The sequence below is a fragment of the Myotis lucifugus genome, unplaced genomic scaffold (genome assembly GCF_000147115.1).
Source record: "Myotis lucifugus unplaced genomic scaffold, Myoluc2.0 scaffold_373, whole genome shotgun sequence".
Lineage (NCBI taxonomy): Eukaryota > Metazoa > Chordata > Mammalia > Chiroptera > Vespertilionidae > Myotis > Myotis lucifugus.
The window spans coordinates 890,232-914,862 of record NW_005871421.1 but is presented as its reverse complement, the minus strand read 5'-3'; the positions used below and the strand labels follow the sequence as shown (position 1 = coordinate 914,862).

The 24,631-nt window shown below is 42.6% G+C and overlaps 2 protein-coding genes across 2 annotated transcripts in view; one reads left to right on the top strand and one right to left on the bottom strand.

Moving 5' to 3' along the window:
* CUNH11orf80 (chromosome unknown C11orf80 homolog) overlaps positions 1-11,710 on the bottom strand; it is a 53,311-nt gene extending 41,601 nt beyond the window's left edge. The window contains exons 1-3 of the mRNA XM_023765083.1: positions 11,629-11,710; positions 9,014-9,146; positions 4,917-4,970 (exon numbers count right to left, since the gene is read on the bottom strand). Coding sequence (XP_023620851.1) covers positions 4,917-4,970; positions 9,014-9,146; positions 11,629-11,658 — 217 coding nt within the window. The 5' untranslated portion in view covers positions 11,659-11,710. The remainder of the gene's footprint in view (positions 1-4,916; positions 4,971-9,013; positions 9,147-11,628) is intronic.
* Positions 11,711-11,922: 212 nt separating this feature from the next.
* The window catches only part of SPTBN2 (spectrin beta, non-erythrocytic 2), a 48,037-nt gene continuing 35,328 nt past the window's right edge, over positions 11,923-24,631 (top strand). The window contains 3 exon segments of the mRNA XM_023765074.1: positions 11,923-11,938; positions 12,688-12,876; positions 18,092-18,193. Coding sequence (XP_023620842.1) covers positions 18,144-18,193 — 50 coding nt within the window. The 5' untranslated portion in view covers positions 11,923-11,938; positions 12,688-12,876; positions 18,092-18,143.

The window sequence follows — 24,631 nt, the reverse complement described above, 5'->3', positions numbered from 1 at the left end:
TGCTTTGATTGTCTATATAGAGGATCCAAGAGAATCTACAGATAAACACTCAAAATTAAAAATGAATACCATTTGTAATAGCAACAAAAATTATAATAGGAATAAATATAACAAAATTCACATAAAATCTTGAACATTTCTCAATAGTGAGGTATGATTAGATAACCTTAATAAGGAAAGGAGTAAAGAAATATTAAGGAAGCAAAAGAAGACAAATTCATTTATTTTAACTTATTTGATCTTCACTTAATCTTCTCTTTATAAAATCTTGTCATGTGTTATGCAAATCTGGCAATAAGAGACTGTTTAGAACATATCAAAAGCTTGAAGATTAAGTATGGATTTACAGGGTAACCAATGACCTGTGAGTCCACAAACTCTTCTATACTTCTAAATATGAAGCTGAAATAAATCTCAGTTTCCCCGTCTCTGAAACAGAAATGGTGATAATACTTAAGTCTAACCTACCTCATTCAAGAATGAATGATGAATGAGATCATGTCTACAAAATGAGCTCCTGACAGAAAAAGTGTAAGATATGTATTGCACTTAGAGTTGTTGACCTTGGAAGATATAAAATTATATCTTTTTAATCTTTGAATATGAGAATCTCAGATTTAAAAATTAAAAGTAAGTCAGACATCTAAGAGTTCACCGTTGGGAGTTTCTCACTCAATGTTGAGCAAGCCTGGACCTGTCAATCTAATGTACGAAAAGCACCACTCCTCATTTCCTTTCCCAACAAATTAACAAAGACTACAAACAAAACTAAACTTTTTAAAAATAGGCTCCGTGATGCCAAAAGGGTGAAGTACAGGATAAAAGCTAAAACTGAACTATCATTACCATATAACCATATGTCAACAGCAAAGCTATCTCCCCTATTTACAAGGGCTGTTAATTCTTATTAGTGTTTTGAATAATAATAAAAAAAAAGGCCATACATTTTCTGATTTGGGACAAACACTAGAATATTTTTTAAAATGAATGCCAAACTGCATTTTAGTAAAGAGTTAAATTATGCCAATAAATATGGGAATGAGGAGATATTTGTTTTATTTTTTATTTTTAAAACATATTTTTATTGATTTCAGAGAGGAAGGGAGAGGGGAGAGAAAGACAGAAACATCAATGATGAGAGAGAATCATTGATTGGTTGCCCCCTGCACGTCCCCTACTAGGGCACGTATCTGCAACCTGGGCATGTGCCCTTGACCAAAATCGAACCCCGGACCCTTCAGGCCAATGCTCTATCCACTGAGCCAAACCGGCTAGGGCTTGAGGAGATATTTAAAAAGATAAATGTGGTGACTTGGGGGGAGGGGTGTGGAGTATAGGGGAGATAAATAGTGATAGAAGGAGGCTTGACATGGAGTGGTGAACACACAATACAGTGTACAGATGATGTGTTGTGGAATTCACACTTAAAATCTGTATAATTTAATCAGTGTCACCCCAGTAAATTCAATAAAAAGGAAAAATGAGATAAAATCAATCAAAATAATATGAATAGAAGAGGCAAGAAAGAAACAACAAAATAGAGACCTATATATATGGCTTTTTTTCACATTCCCCCATCTCATCATTCTCTTCTACTCTTTCTTTTCATCTTTTCTTCACTAGAGTAAGGACATGATAGGAAGTAGCTTCTAGACTTAGGCAAAAAGGGCAAACTAAAACCATTATGTTTCACCAAATAGATATTTATGATAGAAGTGGTTCTACATAAATGGATAAACATATAAATTAATATATAAATGGATTTCTACATAGACAAGTATATAATGCAGCATAATCTATATATATAAAAGGCTAAGTGACCATCCGTCCATCTGACCATCTGGTAGACATGATGCGCACTGGCAATCTATAATAACAAAAGGGTAATATGCTAATTAGACTGAACGTCCTTATGGGTGTCATTCCGGACGTCCTTCCAGATGAAGCTGGGGCCGGAGCAAAGCCCAGGTCCCGGGTGCCAGAGGGAAGCTGGTACCAGCAGCCGGGGGAAAGAAGGCCTACTCTTGCACAAATTTTCATGCATCGGGCCTCTAGTACATATATTAATATAAAATAATGAGAATTTTTAAACACAAGAATTTATCTTAATGGGCATCATCCTTCAAAGTATAGAAGATTATTCTAATTGACAGAGGACCTCAAATCTGGTCGGAGGTATTTTATTCTAATAAGCAATCAAGAGGAACATAAAGCTCTGTTTTAATTAATATATATTTTAATATATAATAATTCTATAGTATAAAAAGCAAAATTAACAAAAAATCAATTCGATTAGATAATGGAGAAGCCAAAGAAAAGTCAAAAATTGAAGCCTGTAGAATTATGAGAATGTTAGTGCTATATCACTGCAAGAAATGCAGCTATTATACAGCAAATTAGTTTTCAAGAAAATGAACCCTTTTTTAGACATGTCACACATGATTTTTCAGAGGGACTTTCAAATGGAATAATAGTCTAATTGACAATAAAAGCCAGAAACATGTTAGTAATAGAAAGGGGAAAAAATAAGTTTCATTAGCATAGAAATGATCATTAAAGTCCCAAAAGTATCAAAGCTATCTGAAGTAAATGTAGAATAATGATGCAGAATAATGAAGGGAAGAAAGTCATAGTGGTGACTGAACTTTAGAAGAATATCTTTTAAAAATATATTTATTTATTTTTAGAGAGAGAAAAAAACATCGATTTGTTGTTCCACTTATTTATATATTCATAGGTTGATTATTTTTAAAAATATTTTATTGATTTTTTACAGAGAGAAAGGGAGAGGGATAGAGAGCTAGAAACATCGATGAGAGAGAACCATCGATCAGCTGCCTCCTGCACACTCCCTACTGGGTATGTGCCCACAACCAAGCCACATGCCCTTGACCGAAATCGAACCTGGGACCCTTGAGTCCGCAGGCCAAACCGGTTAGAGCTATGTTTTTATTTTATAATCCACACCTGGTGATATGTTTCCATTGATTTTTAGAGCGAGAGGGAGAGAGAGAAAAAAGCATAAATGTATGAAACATTGATTGGCTGCCTCCCGCACAATCCCCGACCTGTGATGGAACCTGCAACCCAGATACGTGCCCTGACTGGGAACTGAACCTGCAACTCTTTGGTGTATGGTACAACACTCCAACCAAATGAGCCTCCCAACCAGGGCCATTGATTGATTCTTGTATATGCCCTGACCAGGGATTGAACCCACAACCTTGGCATATTGGGATGCTGTGCTAACCAACTGAGCTACCTGGGCAGGGCCTAGGGAAATATCTTCTAAGTTACCAAATAAGCACCTAGAACATACGTACCTCCATAATAGTACTTATAGCATTGTATTTTATTTTCAGAGCTACCTCTCCCTATGATAGTGATGGCGAACCTTTTGAGCTCGGCGTGTCAGCATTTTGAAAAACCCTAACTTAACTCTGGTGCCGTGTCACATGTAGAAATTTTTTGATATTTGCAACCATAGTAAAACAAAGATTTATATTTTTGATATTTATTTTATATATTTAAATGCCATTTAACAAAGAAAAATCAACCAAAAAAATGAGTTCGCGTGTCACCTCTGACACGCGTGTCATAGGTTCGCCATCACTGCCCTATGACTTCTTTGTGACAAGATGTTCAATAAAGGTTTACTGGATAAAAGTATAACTAGTTAGGGACCAAAGAAGAAAGAAAACAAAAAACAGAACACATACCATTAAAGAGTAGGAAAACAGGGAGGTTTTCTTGATTAATCTAGCATAAATAAAACACCCAGAAATATGAGCCTGTTTGTATAGGAATTGGTCTGAAGTACTCCAGGTCCAGAGAAAAAGTACCTTGATACACCTTGATAGAATAGATTGAAAACTAAAGGAAACTGATGTTGAATGGCTCTACAATATACTAGTACAGTTCCCCTAAAGAGAGGTCAGACCTTCTTTTAGGCAGAGAGAAATCAACTGAGCAATGAAGTAGATATAACGTAGTTAACGAACTAAATTCAGAGGCACACTGCTAATTTTGTATAAGTACGTAATTCTTTAGCATCAGGAAATCTGATGGTTAATGAATCAGCCATCAGAGACTTCCTGATGAAGCTAATTAAAGAGTGTAAAGATTTGTGAATGGACCAATTTAAAGCAGTTTGAAAATATTAAGGAATGCTAAATAAATAACAATAGTAATAAAGGCATAATGACTGATGCATAAGCTAGAAAGATAAGGGATTCAAATTCTGGTTTTGGACAATTTCTTTTGTGAGCTTCAATGAGTCATTTCTGTTCCTAATTAGTAAGAATAAATAGCAATACTGAGTGGATGTTGGTAGTATTAAGAATCCTAACAGCTGAAGAGAAAACAGGCTAACGATGGCTACTAAACGTGATTAAGACTCAATTTTTATTGTGTACTTGATGTGCAGTACTTCCTCTTTGGACAAAAGCCATCTCCACTTCATCACAAGACTATAAAAATATAATTAAATAGCCCTGACCGGTTTGGCTCAGTGGATAGAGCATCGGCTTGCGGACTGAAGGGTCCTAGGTTCGATTCTGGTCAAGGGCATGTACCTTGGTTGCGGGCACATCCCCAGTGGGGGCTGTGCAGGAGGCAGCTGATCGATGTTTCTAACTCTCTATCCTCTCCCTTCCTCTCTGTAAAAAATCAATAAAATATATTTTTAAAAATATGATTAAATATGCATATAGTTGCTTTGATTTTTTAAATAACAATTACATTAAGTCAACATGAAACAAACTGTCTTAATGCCTGTATAAACAAAATAAATAGGTGATTATTCCATAAACTATACTCAATTCATTATCTTCTTTCTAGTATTAACAATGATAATAAAACCATTCCCTTATACTGTACATGGCTTTTAGTCTCGTGGAAAATGGGTAATTCTTTACCTTTTAGGAAGTTCCTGTAGACCAAACCACCATATATGCTTTCTGAAGAAGCAACTATAAAAAACAAACAAGAAAATATCATAAATAAAACAATTAAATGGATTTTATCTAAAGAATCAAATGGGAGTCTAAAAATACGGCTTATAGACACAACATAAAAAAGATGACCACTACTAATGAGTTCAGTAAAAATGGAGGCATCAAAGAAAAATTATGGGGGGGGGGAGGACACATATGTAATATCCTTTGTAATACTTTTAGTAATAAAAAAAAGAAAAAGAAAAATTATGAAATCACATGACTGTTTGGGGGCAGAATAACTTCTTGGAGATGGGACCAAATAGCAAGTCTTTTTACTTATATTCAATACCAGTACTGCCTCTTTGGATATTACTATTCCCAGTAGGAAAGGAATTTAGAAAGAATGCAAACTGTAGCTAGTAAATAGAGTATATCATGCCAATAACCCATATTCCAGTGTAAGATTCAATAAAAATTTTTGGCTTTCTTTTAACCAATTTACTCATTAGTAAAAAATACTTTATTAGACTATCAGGTAAGAATTCTCTGTATCTAGAGTTCTAAATTGGAACATTAGGACATTTGGAGCAATAATTCTTCATGGGAAGAAGGTAAAGGAAAAAGCATACCCTAAGAAGGGAAAAATGATGAGAACTACATGGAGGCTTTTTTCCAAACTGAACATGTCCTCTCACTGAAGAATGTGATCTGATAATTAAGAATCTAATAATCACTGCCAAATGTGTCTATCCCTTAAGAAAGTTGTATTCTTTAAGCAGGGAAAAAAGGTTGAGAATGTGACTAATAGCTACTGTACTAAGTAGAGAGTTAGAAACATCGATGAGAGAGAAACATCGACCAGCTGCCTCCTGCACATCCCCCACTGGGGATATGGACAAATGGTACATACTTCAAAAGGCATAAGTCCAAGTAGCATAGAACATTTAATAAGAGACAATCATCTATTTTTTCAAACCGGTTTCGGCGGAAAAGTTGTATTCTTTAAGCAGGGAAAAAAGGTTGAGAATGTGACTAATAGCTACTGTACTAAGTAGCACAGATATAGAACATTCCCATTATCACAAAAAGTTCTATTAGATAAGCAATGTCCTAGATTTTGAATGATCTGGACAAATGGTACATACTTCAAAAGGCATAAGTCCAAGTAGCATAGAACATTTAATAAGAGACAATCATCTATTTTTTTTCTTAGTGTTCCTCACAGGCATACACTGGCCATATCTTAAAGAGTGGGTCATTGGGACAGGGATGGCATGTAGGAGTAGATCTATACTAGTGATTTGTGAGGAGCTAGAACATTAACAAGAAAAATTAACAAAATCTGTATGTCTTGCAGCATGTTCATGATATTTTTCAATTGCATGTCACACTTTTTCTTCTAACACCTTTTCTTAGTTTTAAGAAGTATCATGTCAACAACTGTTGAAAATGGGCACTTTTGGTGCACATGCTTAAGGAAAACAATCATCCTACACTCCATCCATCCCCCAATTTTCAGCTATACTTCAGTTTCTGTATTAAAGTGCTGTCATTCAAAGATGACAGTAGAGACTAATTTGTAGAACACATTTTTAGAGGAACAGCATTCCCCAAAATTCCCTCTTTAGAACAAATGATCTTTAAAAATAAAAAAAATTTTAAAGAGCTATATGTTTAGGAAATGCTATACATAACCCGTTTTGAATGATTCACAGTCCACGATGGCATATTAAAGGCTCTGAGAAGATCCAAAGTAATGACACTTTAGATTCCACTTTGTAAAGTATTTGATTGTCTAACTGCTATGCTGTATACCTGATACTAAAACAAAATAATATTGTAAACTGTAATTAAAAAAACAACTCCTTGATTTTAACTGGCATTCCCCAAATGTAGATGACTACATTAGCTCCTTTCTCCTAACTCATATAAACATCCTGTAGTACACATGGTGGGGAAACAATGTAACACTTGTTAAAGCTTTCAGCAATTACTGATGGAAAGAAACCATGTAAGCATTTCTCAGCTTCTCATGGATAGATCATTCCAGTAATAAAATTTGCTGGTTTATTGGAAAGTTGAATTTTGTGCCTCTTTTAGAGATTTTGAAGAACTAAGCCCCAATACTTGTCACTTTTTAAAAATATGTTTTAATTTTTTTTTGAAAGAGAGAAAGGGAATGGGATAGAGAGAAATATTGATGAGAGACAAACACCATCGATCTTGCATGCCCCTACTGGGTATTGAGCCTGCAACCCGGGCATGTGCCCTGACCAGGACTTGAACCAGTGGCTTCTTGGTTCATGGGTCGATGCTCAACCACTGAGCCACACCAGCCTGGAAAGCCCCAGTACTTGTGAATATGTCCTTATTTGGAAATAGGGTCCTTGTGGATGTCATCAAGTTAAGATGAGGTGGTACCAGATTAAGGTGACCCTAAATCCCAGTGGTGTCCTTATAAGAAGACACAGATTAACATCAGGTGAAGACAGATGCAGAGATTGGAGTGATGTGTCTACAAGTCAAGAAACACCAAGGGCCTGCCAGAAGCTAGGAGAGAAACATGGAATAGATTTCTCCCTCAGAGCCTCCAAAAAAAAACCACACCAAACCTACTGATACTTTGATTTTGGACTTTTACCTCTGTAACTGTGAGAGAATACCTTTATTTTGTTTTAAGACACCCAGTTTGTGGTACTTCATTACAGCAGCCCTACATAAGTAATATTCTATCTACCTGGTGAGACTATGACCATGTGAATAGAAAAAATCTAGAAGAATATATATTGAATGTTATTTAATAATTATCACAAGAGGTAAGATTATCAGAAAGTCTCGCTTTCCATAATATATACTTCTGTAATGTTGGAATATTTTGTGAGAAGCATATATCACCTTTCCTCCTACTAAAGGAAGGAAGGAGGGGAGGGAGGGAGGGAGAGAGGGAGGGAGGGAGGGAGGGAGGAAGAAAATAAGTACAGAGAGATCAGAGACAGTCCAGAGAAATGCTCCTATACTACATGGGTTGAGGAAATTCATTAGGCTCAAAATACCTTTGGAATGGGTTTCTTGCCAAAAGATAGTGTGGCTCAAGTCCTTTGCTTTGAGTGAAATCAAGTTTATATTAGCAAGAGTTTACTGGATTAGAATCAATGCATAATCTAATACAACCATATATAGACCAACATCACCCTAGCCACATAGCTAACCATCTCTCTCATGAATGGTGGAAACTACATCCAGTCAGAGTGGAGTTCATGTAGAGTAGAAGCAAACCAACCTATCATACTTCTCCTGAGGATGTTTACTGACAGGTACACAAAGAGAAGACATGTGATTACGGTTCAGGTGAGAAAATGTCTTGTAGAGCCTACAGTACTACCCAATCTCAACTGGGACTCAGGGTGATTGCCTCCTCTAAGGTTTCAGGACAACTTCATTCCAAAGTATTCTTCAATAAATCTACACACACACACACACACACACACACACACCAAAACCCAAACAAACAAGGAAGTTATCACTTTACAAGTTCAAGAAAATTAGTTTCAGAGTCACTCAATGCATTAGCTTCCCTGAAAAGTTTAGGCAAAATGGCAAAAGAATAAGTGCCAAATGGAAGAGATATGTATTTTCAAACTAACTGCAAGTTAGTATTATCAAAGTATGTACTATTCATCATTTTATTTTTTTTTCTTCCTTCATTATTTTTTTGGCTTCTCCAACTACTAAAGGCTAGACATAAAAGAAAGGAGATAAAATATAATGCAATATCATTTTGCTGTAAAAGAGGAGGTGAAAACCAAAAGCAAGAGTGAGATTATTTCTGAGCAATTTTACCTTAAGCCAGTAAAATAAAGGATCCTGTGATGTCATTCTACTCAGTTTTCCTATATGACACATTTGTAAATCTATCAGCAGATACTTATTACATAATCATTTAAGTTTTTTAACTATGGAACAACCCTGAAGTGATAACATAAAAGATTATGACTAATTGAATTTTTAAAATAAACTATAACATAAATCATGACAATCAAAGATAGAGAATTCAACATTTTTCTTCCTCCACTTACTAGTTGTTACACAATGAAGAGTATTTTCCTGTTGCTTAGAATTTAATGCTTCTATGGAAATCACTAGCTGTCCTTCTAGCAATGCTCCATTTGCTGTTTCACACTTCCAGTGAATTATTAAATATTTCAAAATCTGAAAAGGGCATAATTCAAAGAAAACACAATCTTCTTTAGAAATCATGGTAATAAAATTATGATAGTTAATAATTTAATTTCAAAAAATAATCTTGCTTGCAAAATGTCAGATTTACCTTTGTTCAGAACAAAGCATTGTGTCTAAACAGAAGAAACAGCTTAGGGGAGTGACCTAAAGGAGACAGTGAAATTCAACACAATGCCCAACAAGACAGGAAGTGGAGACACCAAATTGCTTTATTCAAAGAATAAGTTCATCTGGAAATAATAATTTGAAAAATTAAGTGAGGATTTGTTTTTCTGTCTCTTTTTTTTTCTTCCCAAGTAAAATCAAACATTAAGTTATGACTCATCTTTAGCTTTCATTAAATCAACATTTCTGAGGGTCATAATACTAGTTAAGAACACTGGCTCTGGAGGCAGATGCCTCTATTTTAACCCTGATGCCCCAATTCTAGCACGTGACCATGGGAACTTATTGCTCTGGATCTCAGCTTCCTCGTTTATAAAAATGAGAACCACATACGGCTACTGCTGAACGTGCAAACTGCTTAATACAGTGCCTGGCATGTAGTAAATGCTTAATAAATATTACCCATTATCCTATATAATAAAAGGGTAATATGCAAATTGACCCTAACAGCAGAATAACTGGGAATGACTGGTCACTATGACACACACTGACCACCAGGGGGCAGGCGCTCAATGCAGGAGCTGCCCCTGGTGGTCAGTGCGCTCCCACAGGGGGAGCTCTGCTCAGCCACAAGCCAGGCTGATGGCTGCCAGCACAGCGGTGGTGACGGGAGCCTCTCCCGCCTCCTCAGCAGCGCTAAGGATGTCTGACTGCAGCTTACCCCTGCTCCCCGCTGGCAAGTGGACATCCCCCAAGGGCTCCCGGGCTGCCAGAGGGATGTCTCAGCTGCCAGGTCCCCAGGGGATCAGGCCTAAGCCAGCAGGTGGACATCCCCCGAGGGGTCCCAGACTGTGAGAGGGCACAGGCCGGGCTGAGGGACCCCCTCCCCCCACCGCAGTGCACACATTTTTGCACCGGGCCTCTAGTTTCCAATAAGCTCATCTGCAGTAGACTGCACACAGTATTTTAAGTTGAACAGATCTCCAAGATGTCTGGATGAAACATTCAATCTTGAAGAGATAAATTTGAAACAAAATATATTGTATTTAGTTCCATTATTATTTATGAACATGGATGCTCACTTCCACATGAAGGTACCATACTAATGATTACCCCTTTAAAAAAAAAAAAAAGCATATCTCAGTAAGAGAACTTGGGAACTCAGGTCCTAATTTGCATCAGAGTTTACAAAGATGGCCTCCAGGCTTTGCACTAACTCTCCTTCTCGAATCCCGCGGCTTCCTTATCCGTAATGAGAGCTCGCAGATGGGAAATGAACGCTGACCGGCCTGAGGCAGCGGCTCTGCGCTCTGTCCTAGGTTCCGTGCCTGTAAAATCTCATCCTCCCACTTTCCTGGATGATAACCAAGGCAGCAGGAAGGCCCACGATCTTCCCGCCGCCAGGTGAACCCCGTGTGTGCAGCTTACGTGGGCCTAGTGTCCCTGACAAGGCCCGGAGCTAAGAATCAACCCGAGCCCTAACCGGTTTGAATCAACCCGAGCCCTAACCGGTTTGGCTCAGTGGGTAGAGCTTCTGAAAGGTCCCAGGTTAGATTCCGGTCAAGGGCATATACCTGGGTTGCAGGCACATCCCCAGTGGGGGGTGTGCAGGAGGCAGCTGATCGATGTTTCTCTCTTATCGATGATATTTAAAAAAAAAAAAAAAAAAGAATTCAACCCGAGAACGGCTGTGGAAGGGCCGTCATGGATGACAAGTGCCGCCGGCCGGTGCCAGGCGCTCAGTCCCACCTCCCAGCGCAGGAATCTGTGTCTGGTCCGTGCTGTGGTCAGAGCTGGGTGCGGCCTTCCCTCACCCACGGCTCCCGGCCAGGACCCAGGAAGCCGCCCGCACCTGGGCTGGCCGAGGGCCCACAACCGCTCCCCTCTCTCCCGTTTCGCATGGGTTGGTCCCGTCCCTTCTGTCCACGGCCCTCCCGGCACTGGATGGGGCCCCCGAGGCTGGCACCCCTGCCCTAACCCGGGCGACCGCGACTGTTCGGAAACAGTTCCACTTGCTGGGCCTCGGTTTTCTCAGCTGTGACGCGGGGGCGGCAGCATGTGGCCGTTCCCTCGGCTGAGTAACTACCCCTCGGAGGCCCCGTGCTTCACTGCCCGAGGCCCCCACACCCGGGGGCTCCCACACCCGGGGGCCCCCACACCCGGGCCTCATCGGCTCCTCACAGCCCTTGTGCGGCAGGCTGACCGGCACCGAATCCTATCGTTCCCGAACTTTCCTTTGCCCCCTCAGGCAAGGCCACGCCCCTCTGCCCGAACTTCGCGAGGTCTCACAAAAGCCCCGCTTCCCGTAGACTACCCTCTGCTTTGTCTCCCTTCCCGGCATCATCACCTCACAGACAGCCACAGCCGTCCCCTCCATTACGCACAAGGACCGGCAGCGACGCCCAGCAGCCGTGCGTCCCGCCGGGACCTCGACCTCCGCCAGCGCTCGCGCCCCACAGCCGGCGCACAACGCGGTTTCTTCCCGCCCGCGCGGGGGGGCCCCGCCCAACGGGCCGGCGGGGCCGGGGAATTCGGGGGCCCCCCCCCCCCCCAAGCCCGGGGGGGGCCGGCGCCTGCCGGAGCTGCGCGGAGCTGCCCGTGGGCGGACAGGTGGACGCGGGGCTGGGAAAAGCCCGCGGGCGCGCGCGAGGCTGGAGGTGAGCGGGAAGGAAGCCAGGCCACGACTCCTCCTTCCTCTCGAAAGAAAGAGACTTTCCCACGGTCCTTCCAAAACGCTTCCGCCGCCCTCAGTGGGGAGAAGACGCGGGTGCGGGACCCCAAGCCGGTTCTTGACCCCCAACCCGACTCACCACTGCGGGGGCGGGGCGGGGCGGGGGGAGGGCTGCCCCAAGTGCCCCAGGCCAATCTCTGGTTTCCCAGATTTAGCAAATAAAAATGCCGGACGGACAGCTGAGTTTGAGTTACAGTTTCAAAAGCGATAATAAAAACTCGATAAGCATACGTATAGTCCATGCAATATTTGGGACAAACTTATACGTTAAAATTTATTGGGGCATTTGAAATTCACAACTGGGCGGCCTGTATTTTCACTGGCAGCCTGTCCCAAGCATGTCCCCAGGCCTAATGCCAGGGTGCCCAGCCAGCCCCTCCGGAAGGGGACCTCGCCCCCAGGGGAAAGGCAGGCGCTGGCTTTCCTAAGCTCCACGGGCAGGAGAAGCTCTGGGGCTTCCGCGGTTTTTTTGCTGAAAGGAAGGTAGTCCCTCCAGACTCCAGCTCAGGGCTGGGGCAAGTTCAGGGAGGGGTGTGGCGAGTGGGGGTTGGGCCCAAACGGGTGATGTGGCTGCTGGTTCCTCGGGCAGCCAAAGGAAACCGGTGAGAGATTCCTGCCTGGCCGAGAGTTGCCCAAGGAGAAGGGTGGGACAGGGTGTTGGCTGCTTTCCTTCAGGGAGAATTCTTCCACCTCAGCTCCACGGAGCCAGGATTGGACAGAACAGGCAGGCAGCTGGCGGAGTGCCTCTCCGGTGCACAACCTTGGTGCTGCTCCAAAGAACACGTCTGCTGAAACCTGAATCACAGCTCTCCTGAGCCTGAGCTCAGCGCTATTGACCACTCTCCCCGTTTCAGTTGCTCACAGGTAAATCTGTTGGAAAAAGGTGGCTTTTATTTCTGGAAAATTCTTCATCATACCATTGCACCCTTGATGAACTGGCATTTTTGGGGAATCATTGGAGCCTTTCACTCCCTGCTCTCTCAGGTGCCCCTTTAGGAAGGGGCGCTGCCAAGGGGAAGGGAGCTAACGTAGTGGAATGACTGCCTGTTGTCACCACTGGCTCTTTATATAAATTTTTAACTCTCACCGTATCTTGTGAGACAGTTGTTTGGTGTGTGTGTGTGTGTGTGTGTGTGTGTGTGTGGTTTTTTTGTGAGACTATTTGATGGTTGAGAAACCAAGGTAATGAGGATGGCTCTATTGTTATTGTTAACCTTCACTCAAGGATATTTTTCTATTAATTACTTGAAAGAGTGGAAGGGATTGGGAGAGACACAGAGAGAGAGAGAGAGACAGATGTGAGAGAGACACATCGGTTGGTTGCCTCCCACATGTGCCAAACCAGGGCTAGGGATCTAGCCTGCAACCGAGGTACATGCCCTTGACCAGAATCAAACCCGGGACCCTTCAGTCCACAGGCCAACATTCTATCCCAGCCGTGGGCAAACTACGGCCCGCAGGCTGGATCCGGCCCGTTTGAAATGAATAAAACTAAAAAAAAAAAAAGACCGTACCCTTTTATGTAATGATGTTTACTTTGAATTTATATTAGTTCACACAAACACTCCATCCATGCTTTTGTTCTGGCCCTCCGGTCCAGTTTAAGAACCCATTGTGGCCCTTGAGTCAAAAAGTTTGCCCACCCCTGTTCTATCCACTGAGCCAAACCGGCCAGGGTGGATGGCTCTTTAAAGTCTTTCCCATGGAGAGAGAGTATTGGCTCAGCAGAAAATGCCCCACCTTGAAAATGGTGTTGGGAATGAAGGGTGGGGTCATGAAGGGTGGGGTCATGTGGGCCTCCAGCTCTTGTCCCTGGAGCGAGCCTCAGGGATGAACATGCAGTGGAACGCCCAACACCATCCTAGAGTCAGGAGAGGCCTAACAGAGGTAGCTAGGGACACAACTCTCCACCCCTCCCTGTTGTAGGCAGAACCTAGGAAGTTAACCTTTGATATAAGGGCCTGCCATCAGGACTTCCACAGCATAAGCCCCTGTAGTCAGGCAAGGGTTAATGCAGGCTTGACATTTGGCGGGCATCTCCTCTGTGCTAAATGGTCTTTGCTTTTTCTTATTTATCCTAAGTAATCCTCCCAATCTTGTATGGGAAGTGTTATTTTATAAATAATGAAGTTGAGGTTCCAAGAAGAGATTGTATCACACTGAGTTTGTAAATGGCAGAGCCAAAATCTGAAACAAAAATCCTTTTTAAGAAATATGTTTTTATTTTTTTTAAATATATTTTATTGATTTTTTTTACAGAGAGGAAGGGAAAGGACAGAGAGTTAGAAGCATCGATGAGAGAGAAACATTGATCAGCTGCCTCCTGCACACCCCCCACTGGGGATATGCCCTCAACCAAGGTACATGCCCTTGACCGGAATCGAACCCGGGACCCTTCAGTCTGCAGGCCGATGCTCTCTCCACTGAGCCAAACCGGTCAGGGCAGAAATATGTTTTTATTTATTTCAGAAAAGAAGGGAGAGGGAAAGAGAGAGAGAAACATCAATGATGAGAGAGAATCATTGATTGGCTGCCTCCTGCACACCCCACACTGGCGATCGACCCCAACACCCAGACATGTGCCCTGACAAGGAATCAAACCGTGAACTCCTGGTTCGTAGGTTATACTGTCCAACCACTGAGCCACACCAGCCAGGCTGAAACAAAAATCTTTAAACCTCTCTTTCCACTCCCCAACAGCTACCCAGTGCATCTCCCACCTGGATGTGACCTGCCTGACTGCTTGTCTCAGAATTCTATAGTATGGGAACAGGAATATTACCATGAGAAGCAAACACCTCTGTTGAAAAACTAAGGAGCCAGTGAACTCAGATGCCCTCATCTCCCACAAACTAAGGCTTGAATGAGCCACAGCATCCAGCCCTTCTCTCACCCAGCAGTTTTTGCCCCCAACCTGTCTAGGGTCTGGGGTCTAATCTCCTATTGGACTGACTCCACATTCTTTTTTTTTTTTTGGTGCATGGGCCGGGAAACTGACTCCACATTCTTAAAACTCTTTTTACTCAGACCTCATTTTTAGAGCAATAGAATGTTAGAGCCCGAAGGGACTATAGAGGTTATCAATTATCTTCAATAGATGAAGAAATTTGAGGCCCAAAGAAGTTAAATGACCTACTCATTAAAGTCACCTTCGTCAACTAGGTCAACCAAGGAGCCTTTGGATGCTGCTCTGGATGTTTTCAGCCCTGGTGTCCAGGGTTTTAGCAGTGCCTTCAGGGGGCCGGCTCTCCCAGTCCTTAGACTTAGTGGTGTACTGATTCTGCTTCCACTCCTCCACACACCTCAGGATTTTGATTAGTGTTTCCTGTCCAGCTTGGACATCCTGTTTATTTTCAGAAGAAATCCCCTGTCTGGCCAGAAGACACCCCACCTGAAGAGCCCCAGGTTGATTCTGACCCAAACCCAAGGGTTTGAATGAAACCAGACCTCCTAGAGGATGCTGCCAGGTGAACAGTCACATTTTAGGGACTGGAGCTGGCTCTCCCTTCTGAATGTGCCCTTTCTGTGTATGTCATTCCTAGACACTTCTTAGGTCCTGCCTTGTTCTCAGGCTCCCTTAGAGCAGTCGAAGGCCCTGAAGAGACTGATCCCAAGAACTTAGGTGAAAAATATTCCTGAGGTCCCCCTTATCAGGCTGATGCAAAATGAAGTCTATTTGAGGGGTTTCTTTCACTCTAGAGAACTATTAAAAGGCTATTTCCACCCTAACTAATTTGGTTCAGTGAATAGAGTGTCAGCCTGTGGACCAAAGGGTCCGGGGTTTGATTCCAGTAAAGCCCCCGCCCATGCCCTGGTCGGGGCTCGTGCAGGAGACAACCAATCGATGTGTTTCTCTCACATTGATATTTCTCTCTGTCTTTCCTTCTCTCTTCCACTCTCTCTAAAAATCAATGGGAAAATATCCTCAGGTGAAGATAAATAAAATAAAATAAAATAAAATAAAATAAAATAAAATAAAATAAAATAGCTGTTTCCCATACAGACAATAGGAAAGGGTTAACTTTCTCTCAGGTCCTGAGCAAAGTCTGTCCCCCACCAGTTCCCATAACCGGGTTTCCTGAAGTGGAGCAGGTCCCAGGTGCCTCTCCACTAATCACATCCTTGGAAATGGGGCCACGAAGCTCAGATTAGCTCATCCCGTCACCTTCTTGAGGCCTTCTCCACCTGGAGCACGGAATCTGGGGCAGCTTCACTACTCACCTCTCTCTGCTTTCCTATCAGGGGTCAAACAGGGATGTTTGTGCAGAGGAATGTTAGGTGAGGGGGCACTAGAGGCCATAGTGGTGCTGACTATTGTGCCACTTCTTGGACTACAGCATTCATTCTTCCTCATTCTAAGATTTATGGGCAAAGTAAAGATCCTCCAACCCCAGAACACTACCAACGTTTATATGACTAGAGTCATGTTTTCTTCTTCACTCCATTCTGTTCTCTTCCTCTCCTTGAAATAACTGACAATGATACTGGATTGCTTCCTGTTTTTCCTGGCTGAGAATCACCCTTTGCACAGAGTCTCTGGTTTTTCCACCAATAGCAGGTTCTGGGGCCAGCCCAGGAGATTTTATTCCTTTCCTGTTAGTGTCCAATTTCTCCTCTTCCTAGATAACCAATAAAATCTGTAGCACAAAGTGGTTCTGCCCTCTGTAATTGGCTTTCACCTTCTTTCTAGGCGGGTGCATTTGTCCTACCCGCTGATATCCACTAGGAAGGTAGTATTCTTTGTGGCATAGAAGCCTTGGGAATGGAAACAGCAATGTAATCTAGTCACAGATGGCGAAGTAAATCTATTGATCCAAAGGCCAGATGATCAACTTTATTTGAAAGACAAGTAGGCTAACTGGGACAAAGATCTGTCTTGTAGGGGCCCCACTAAAAAGGACACTGACGGCACGTGTTCAGTCTTGGATCAGTCTTTGGTGTGTCCACAGTACTCTGAAGTACTTTACCAGGAATGCTGATGTACAAAATCTCTAAAGTTCATAATATGGAACCTCATTGAGCTGATTTTTCACTGATTTCTTAATTTGACTTGATTTTCATCTGTTCTAGTTTTCAGGCCATTTCTATCTTCTGTTTCCCCAACTTTCATTCTCACCAGTTGAAAACAGACTGTGGGATCAAAAGTCTAAAGGGGCCAGGATGTCTGAATTTTTTTCCCATTTTATCACTCACTTTAGGTGTTATGTTCTAATTTTCCGCAACTAAAATAGGAAAATTCCCCCAGGAATGTAGTTAAAATAACATCTGTGAGACAATTTGAGTTTTAGAATCTTCAAATTAGAAGAAATCTTAGAAGTCATTTAATCTAGTATTTCCTAACCAGAGGAATGATATTTTTTCCAATTCCTTTTCTTTATCCCCACCCCTCTTCCTGAATAGGCTCTCCCTACCTCCTTTCTCATGTCTTCCTGGTATTCAAGATAGAGAATTGATCTACTTTGCACAATATATTTAGTGGGTATAGGGTTGGGAAACACTGCCCTAATTCACCTCCCTATTTCATGCAGTAGTCATTCCAACAGTCCTGACAAGATGATATCTAGCTTTTAATTAAATATCTAGTGTTGGGAAATTCGCCACCTCAGAATCAACCCATTCCAGTTCTGGACAGCAGTGGTTTGGTGGAGACTTTTTTCATTATATTGAATTGAAACCACAGAAAACTCATCTAATCCTTTTGTAAAAGGGAGTGGGGAATACCCAGGATTGCTCTTGTTAACTTGTCACAGTGGTTCAGGCCTGGCCTGAGTGATTATATTCCAGATGTAATGTGCTTTGTACACGAGCTGTGTTCCTAAAACATACAAACCCAATTTTGTGTGAATCAAATCATTTTAGACATGGAAAGTTGACTATTTTTAAAAAAAAAACTTGTTTTCAGTTCTCTCATAAACTGAAGAATACCTTTGCAATACAAATAACCTCTCCCATTAACCTTTTATGCAAATCTAGATTTTCCTACATCATTACAGGCACACCTCATTTTGTTGCACTTCACTTTATAGTGCTTCAAGGATGTTGTGTTTTTACAAATTGTCTTACAATTTTTTTTTTACAGATTGAAGGCAAGACCCTCCACCAGCAAAAAGATTACAACTTCCTTTACTGCAATGCTTGCTTTATTGAATTGGTCTGGAACTAAGCCTGTAATATCTCTAAGGTATGCCTGTATGTTTTACTTAAGGCAAGAGTTGCCTACATACAAAACAAGTAAAATAATGCTCCTTATCAGACATCAGGCACCTGACATGCATTATTTAATTTCTTACCACAACTTCTTTAAAATTATCTCTTATTTACAGATGAGAAAACCAAGGCTCAGAGAAATTAAATAATTTGTTCAAGGTCACACAATTATAATGTGATGGGCCAGGATTTCAACAAGGCCATAAGACTCCAGAGTCTTGTTTCTAACCGCCAGGAAGTTTCGGGTGCCACTAATAGTTGAACAATAATAATGCCACGGCACAAGTAAATTAAGTTACAATACAGAAAACTGACCTAAAATTTCTATATTTCAAAGATGTGCACTAAATCTACTCTTGTTGGGTTCTAGCACTGTAGGTTTCCCGGCACAATTCACATTTTCCAGTGCAATTTGATTAAGGAACCCCAAAGACTTCCCTTCAGCTATTGGTAGTAAGCAGATGCTACCCAAATTTATTTCAGGTATACGGGTATGATCAGACATTTTTTCAAGGGGTCTGTATTACCAGGGGTTTGTGGCATACGCTTCTTAGGAGATAGGAGTGGTTTGTTATTGACAGGTTAAAATAAAATGTATTGAGAATCCTGGTTGATCCCAGCCTGCTCCTAGAAGGATTAGAACCATTAAAATGGGTTATTAGGCCCAGTTTTTAATAGTGTTTAGGTTTGGAACTTAAAAATAGTTTTAGAGAGATGGTCCATAAAATAGGGCTGTTTTGAATCCAAGTTGGACAAGGATAAATGGATGTAATACTTTTGTGTCCTCAGAGCAATTCCATTTTCTTCACTTTAATCAACAACAGCGTTGACTCACAACCTTGCTCAGATCAGAACACATCCCTCAGGGCTCCTAGAACCCCAGACTTTTCTACACTGTGTAAGGGGGCTCCTGGTAAGATTCTCTTCTGTCCTCCAGGCCCCGCCTCCCGACACCCGCCATCAGAATGCCCCATTTGACTTAAGACTCTCCCTTGGCTCATCTGCAGACTTTCACTTTCAAATACATGATTATTCTTTGCAAATTACGTCCTGAGCTGGTGTTACACTGGCCTGCTGGTCCACGGTAGTCGCAGGAAGTCACATCTGTCCTTGTGAGGTGCTGGCACTCCCCTTGCAAGCCAACCTTTCTGACCTTTACCTGTTTATCAGGCTTATTTACAATCTCAATCACAGACTCCAATGAGGAAATATGTAATTTTCTTTAGTTCTCAACTTAGTTCTTCGGACCCCATTTCTACTAATGGCAGAAAAATGATAAACCTGGAAAATGCCAACTCAAGACAACTCAATCATCTCAAGTGGTATATGCAGTTTCTTAGGGTTCTCCTCCCTGTCCCCTTCCCTTCATGATGTTCTAGTTCGGGATTTATGGAGCATTCTGATATTGGGGGGAGTTGGGGTAAGGTCGTGTGCCATCTTCTGTCTCTCTGACCTAACTGATAAAGAGTAGCTTCCTTGACCAGCTGGGGTGGTTCAGTGGTTGAGCATTGACCCATGAATCAGGAGGTTATAGTTCTATTCCTGGTCAGGGCACATGCCCCGTTTGTAGCCTGCATCCCCAGTAGGGGGCTTGCAAGAGGCAGGCAATTGATGATCCTCTCTCGTCATTGCTATTCCTATCTCTCTCTCTTAAATCAATAAAAATATATTTTTTTAAATATATTTTAAAAAATCATGTCCCAAGTTGGCATTACACTGGCCTGCTGGTCCACTGGGCCCCTTCTGCCCACTATTGTTTGCATCTAAACTCTTGCTCTCCTTTCTCAATTCTTCACTTGGCCTTGGCCACTGGGCTCTATGACCAGTGCATCGGCGGAAGAGCTCCCTGGCAGGTGGGGCCTGTGGTCTTGGTGTAGACAGCGCAGTCATTGCTTCATGGCTCCCATCTCATCTCAGCCATTCCCGGTGCTACTGAACCTCCATCTGTTCCCTAGGTGGGTCAGGTACCCCTCAGCCTCTACTGGGGGGTTCTCACCTCCCCCCCACCCACATACACACACACACACACACACACACACACACACACACACACACACGCCAAAGCAATCCCCACAGGCACCCTGGCTTTCAATTTTCAGGTCACTCTCTTTTTCCTCCGGGGGGGGGGGGGGGGGCGCGGAACTGAGGAACTTTCCAGATTGCCTCCAAACATCAAGGAGCCAAGGAGAATCAGGCTTAGGAAGTGAGAAGGCTGGAGGCGGTGAGGAGATGGGACTTATCTCAGACCTGCTGTGCCTACACAGGCGACAATGCCATTTGTACTCTGTGATGACTGCCCCTGTTGGCATAGGGTACTTTGAAAGGCTGTGAGTTCCAGGAATTATATGGAGCATAAGCCTCTTCTGTCCACTACTGTTTGCATCTAAACTCTTGCTCTCCTCTCTCAATCTTTTTCAGTTCTGCTCCAAGCTCTAAAAGGATTATATTTTCCGTGCGGATGGGAACCTTACATATTCTTTCCAATTCAACAGTTGATGGCATAAATTCTGAGCTTTGGGTTTATCAGGTTCTGTCTCTTGATATTTAACAGGAAGCTTCTGCAGAAAAATAAAACAGTCCCTTTCTTCCTGGCCTGAATTCATCACACATTCTCTCTTGCCCTCTGTTTCCCCTCCCACTGCCCTTCTCTCCATCTCTCACATACCCCATGCATCCTGCAGCATCAGCCTGGTACCCACACACTCTGTGTCCCCGTAGCTGAGAACATGACTCAAGTGTCAGGCTGTCTGGGTTAATTAAAGTCCCAGCTCTACCTCTGTCTGCTTCAAAGACACTGGGTAAGTCACTCAACCTCTCAATGACTCTGTTTCCTCTTCTGTAAAATGGAGTTAATCCTCAGAGTTGTTATAAGAATTAAATGAAATATGTCAAGTGCTAGAAAGATAATTCCCAATTAATGTTAGGTAGTGGCCATTATTATTCTTCATTCTCTGCCTGGTTGACGCTCTCATATTTCAGATCTAGCTCAGATGATCTGACCTTTCTAACCAGGTTATAACTCACTGTTTTATTTTCAAATAGCATCCTGACCTTTTCATTCATGACACTCATTATCCTTTATGATTATAAATCTGAGTATATAGCCCTGGCCAGGTGGCTCAGTTGGTTGGAGCGTTATCCCATACACCAAAAGGTCTTGGGTTCAATTCCCCATCAGGGCACATACCTAGGTTTCAGGTTTGAACCCTGGGGCATGTGCTCTTCTCTCTCTCTCTCTCTCCCTCTCCCTCTCCCTCTCCCTCTCTCTAAAAATCAATAAACTCCAAGAGGATAGAGACAGTGTCCATTTTACTCATCATTGGATCCCCAGATCCAGCACAGTGCCTGGCACATAAGCCAGATAGTTTTTGAATGAATGTTTGATTAAATGGAAGGCAAGGAAGTGGAGCCAATGAGTGCAAATGATTCAAGAAGATTGTGATTATGAAGAGTAAGGGCAATGTGAAGAAAGATTGGGGTTTCTTGCTTATTTAAGCCAGCAAGTACTTGAGCTTGTTTAAATGCTGATGAGAATGAGCCAGAAGAGAGGGAGCTCACCAGAAGGAATTCGAGCCATGAGGCTGTGGGAGGGGAGGGGATTTAGGGAAAGAGCCAGAAGAATCAGTGTCAGACAGAAGGAGGTAAGAATTCAGCTGGGCTTATAGGTTTAGTGGCAGGAAATCCTACCAAGACCTTTCCATGAGTCTTGGTAATGTAAGCAGAAAATTTGGATTCTCTGAGAAGCTCAGCATACTTGTTGGACATCACTTAATTCACTTTTGCAACTCATGTAAAAAGGAAGTGGATGTTTTCTTCATCCTTGACTGTACTGATGCATTACAGAGCAAAATAAGTTTCCAAAGCAACTTGGTAACAGAGCTGAGACAAGTGATCTGTGTGTTCTCTTTATGGAGAACACTTCCTCCCCAAATTGGGAAAGAGTATGGCAAAATGACAATATGGTAAAATAATCATCGCTGACACTGGTTGAGTACTTCTCTGTGCCAGGCAGTGTTCTAGTCCTTCACCTGCAATAACTCATTTGATGCCGACATTATGATACCATTTTACAGGTGAGGAACCGAATCCCAGGGAGATTAAGTATCTTGACCAAGGTCAAAGGCTAGTGGCAAAAGTAGGTTTTACACCCAAAGAGCCTGACTCCAAAATGGATGATTTTAACTACATGCTAAACTCCCTTTCTAGCAGAGGGGAAAGAATGTATTAGGAATCAAAAGAGTTGGGTAGGCCCTGGCTGGGTGGCCCAGGTGGTTAGAGCATCATCCTGATACACCAAGGTTGTGGGTTCAATCTCTGGTCAGGACATATATAAGAAGCAACCAATGAATGCATAAATAAGTGGGACAACGAATGTTTGCTCATCAATAAAGTGAGAATGATGCTTACGTTACAAGTCTTTTTAAAGGATTATGAAATGTTGAAAATGGGAGCTCACTATACAAAAAACATTATTATTATTATGCTAATTAGAAGACCTAATATCCTTGTCTTCTAATTGGGTCGCAATTCAATAGGCTGTTGTTGAGACCCATAACCAGTACAGCAGCAGAGGTTTGGGGTTCTGGCTCCTTGGGCAGATCAGCTGATTCTCATCCCATCAGCTTTAACATCCCTGATGGAGTCTCTTTGATGACATAAAGCACACCTCAGTGTCCCCTCCCCCATGAACACATTCACTTCTACCTCTGGGAACTGTTGCAGCTTATGCCCTCACTTCTTTGATTCCATTGCCTGAAGGAGTGGCTGTTTTAAAAAAATAAGTAATAAATAGCCTGATTACAGCTAATATTGAGGTATACCCCACAAGGCCAAGTTCCAATTTGGTGGTAGATTCACTGTTCCAGTTTAGAATCAGACTATCAGAGCTAAAAAAGAACATCAAGGTCATCTTTTAATGCAACTCCCTGACCTTCCTTCCAACCCATTTTATAGACTAGGAAAACCAAGGTCAGGAAGGTGAGATGACACAACTAGTTAGGATTGGTAAAAGAACTTTTTAAAATAAATATATATTTTTAAATATATTTTTATTGATTTTAGAGAGGAAGGGAGAGGGAGACAGAGATAGAAACATCAATAATGAAAGAGAATCATTGATTGGCTGCCTCCTGTATGCCCCCTACTGGGGATCAGGCCTGCAACCCAGGCATGTGCCCTGACCTGACCAGGAATCCAACAGTGATCTCCAAGTTCATAGGTCAATGCTCAACCACTGAGCCACACCAGACAGACAGTAAAAGGACTTTTTTGAACCTTGTAAATGTTTTCAAGTGGGTTTAACACAAATGATTTCTGCTTGCCAAAATCATGTCTGGGAAGTACTTCAATTTTATATTTGTTTCAGTGTGCATATCTTTTCAGAAAGGAGCCAAATCTTAAAATTCCATTATTCATAAATAAATAAAATCTTAAATCCAGTAATTCAGGCAAAGCCCATTCTTCACATTGCCCTTACTTGGCCATTCCAGGCATTTTCCTGGTAGAAACAGGCTGACATCTTCATGGGCAGTATAACCTAATGGTTAACTCCCGACTGCTCTGTACAAAACCCAATCTATGATATTAGTTCATCTCTGAGCTTAGTTTCCTAGTCTGGAGGAACAGTACCTACTTCTTTAAGCTGGAGTGGGGATGGAGGATCACAAGAGATAATGTGCTTTTAGTGCAAACAGGGCACTTTATAACTTTGCTATTATTTGGGCATAATTCTTTTCTCTCCTAAGCAAATAGCAGTTCACCTTAGATTTAGCTTATGACCAAGGAGAAACCCAACTGTGCCAGGCCTAGAAATGTCCACCCCCACCCCCACCCCCTCTTAAGGCAGTGAGTAGGCCGGAATTCTGGTTGATAAATGAGAGGAGCTGAGAAGGAGCTGTGAGGAGCTCCAGTGATGACTGTTCTGAGAATCTGATTTGTGAGAAGGCGCGTGTCTCCATCACATGTACCATGGAGATGCCTTGGGAAAGAGAGCCGGCCTACCTGCCAGAAGGAGGACGGGAGAGAGAGGGGATGGGGGAAAGACATGTTTAAAAGGAGATGAACTGGAGGCGCCGAAAGAGGACAATTTGACGAGGAAAACAGAGGCTGGAGATCGGGAAGCTTTCTGGGCAGTGATAGCCGTTACAGGAAGGATTGCGTGTCCTGGGGATCAGATTTTGGACGAAAATCGGAGTAGGGACAAAGGTGGGGTGTGCAAACTGCGGAGACCGAGCCCGGTAAGCTGTGGAAGGTGGAGGGGTGCCCAGACGGCCTGGGGGTGACCGGGGCTGGCGAGAACCGGAAGGCGGGGTTACAGGGGCCACCCGCAGGAAAGGTGGGGAGGGGGGTTGGGAGCTGGACGCGGACCCCCCGATGCGTTGCCCCCGGGGAAGGGTCAGCGACCCCCGGACGG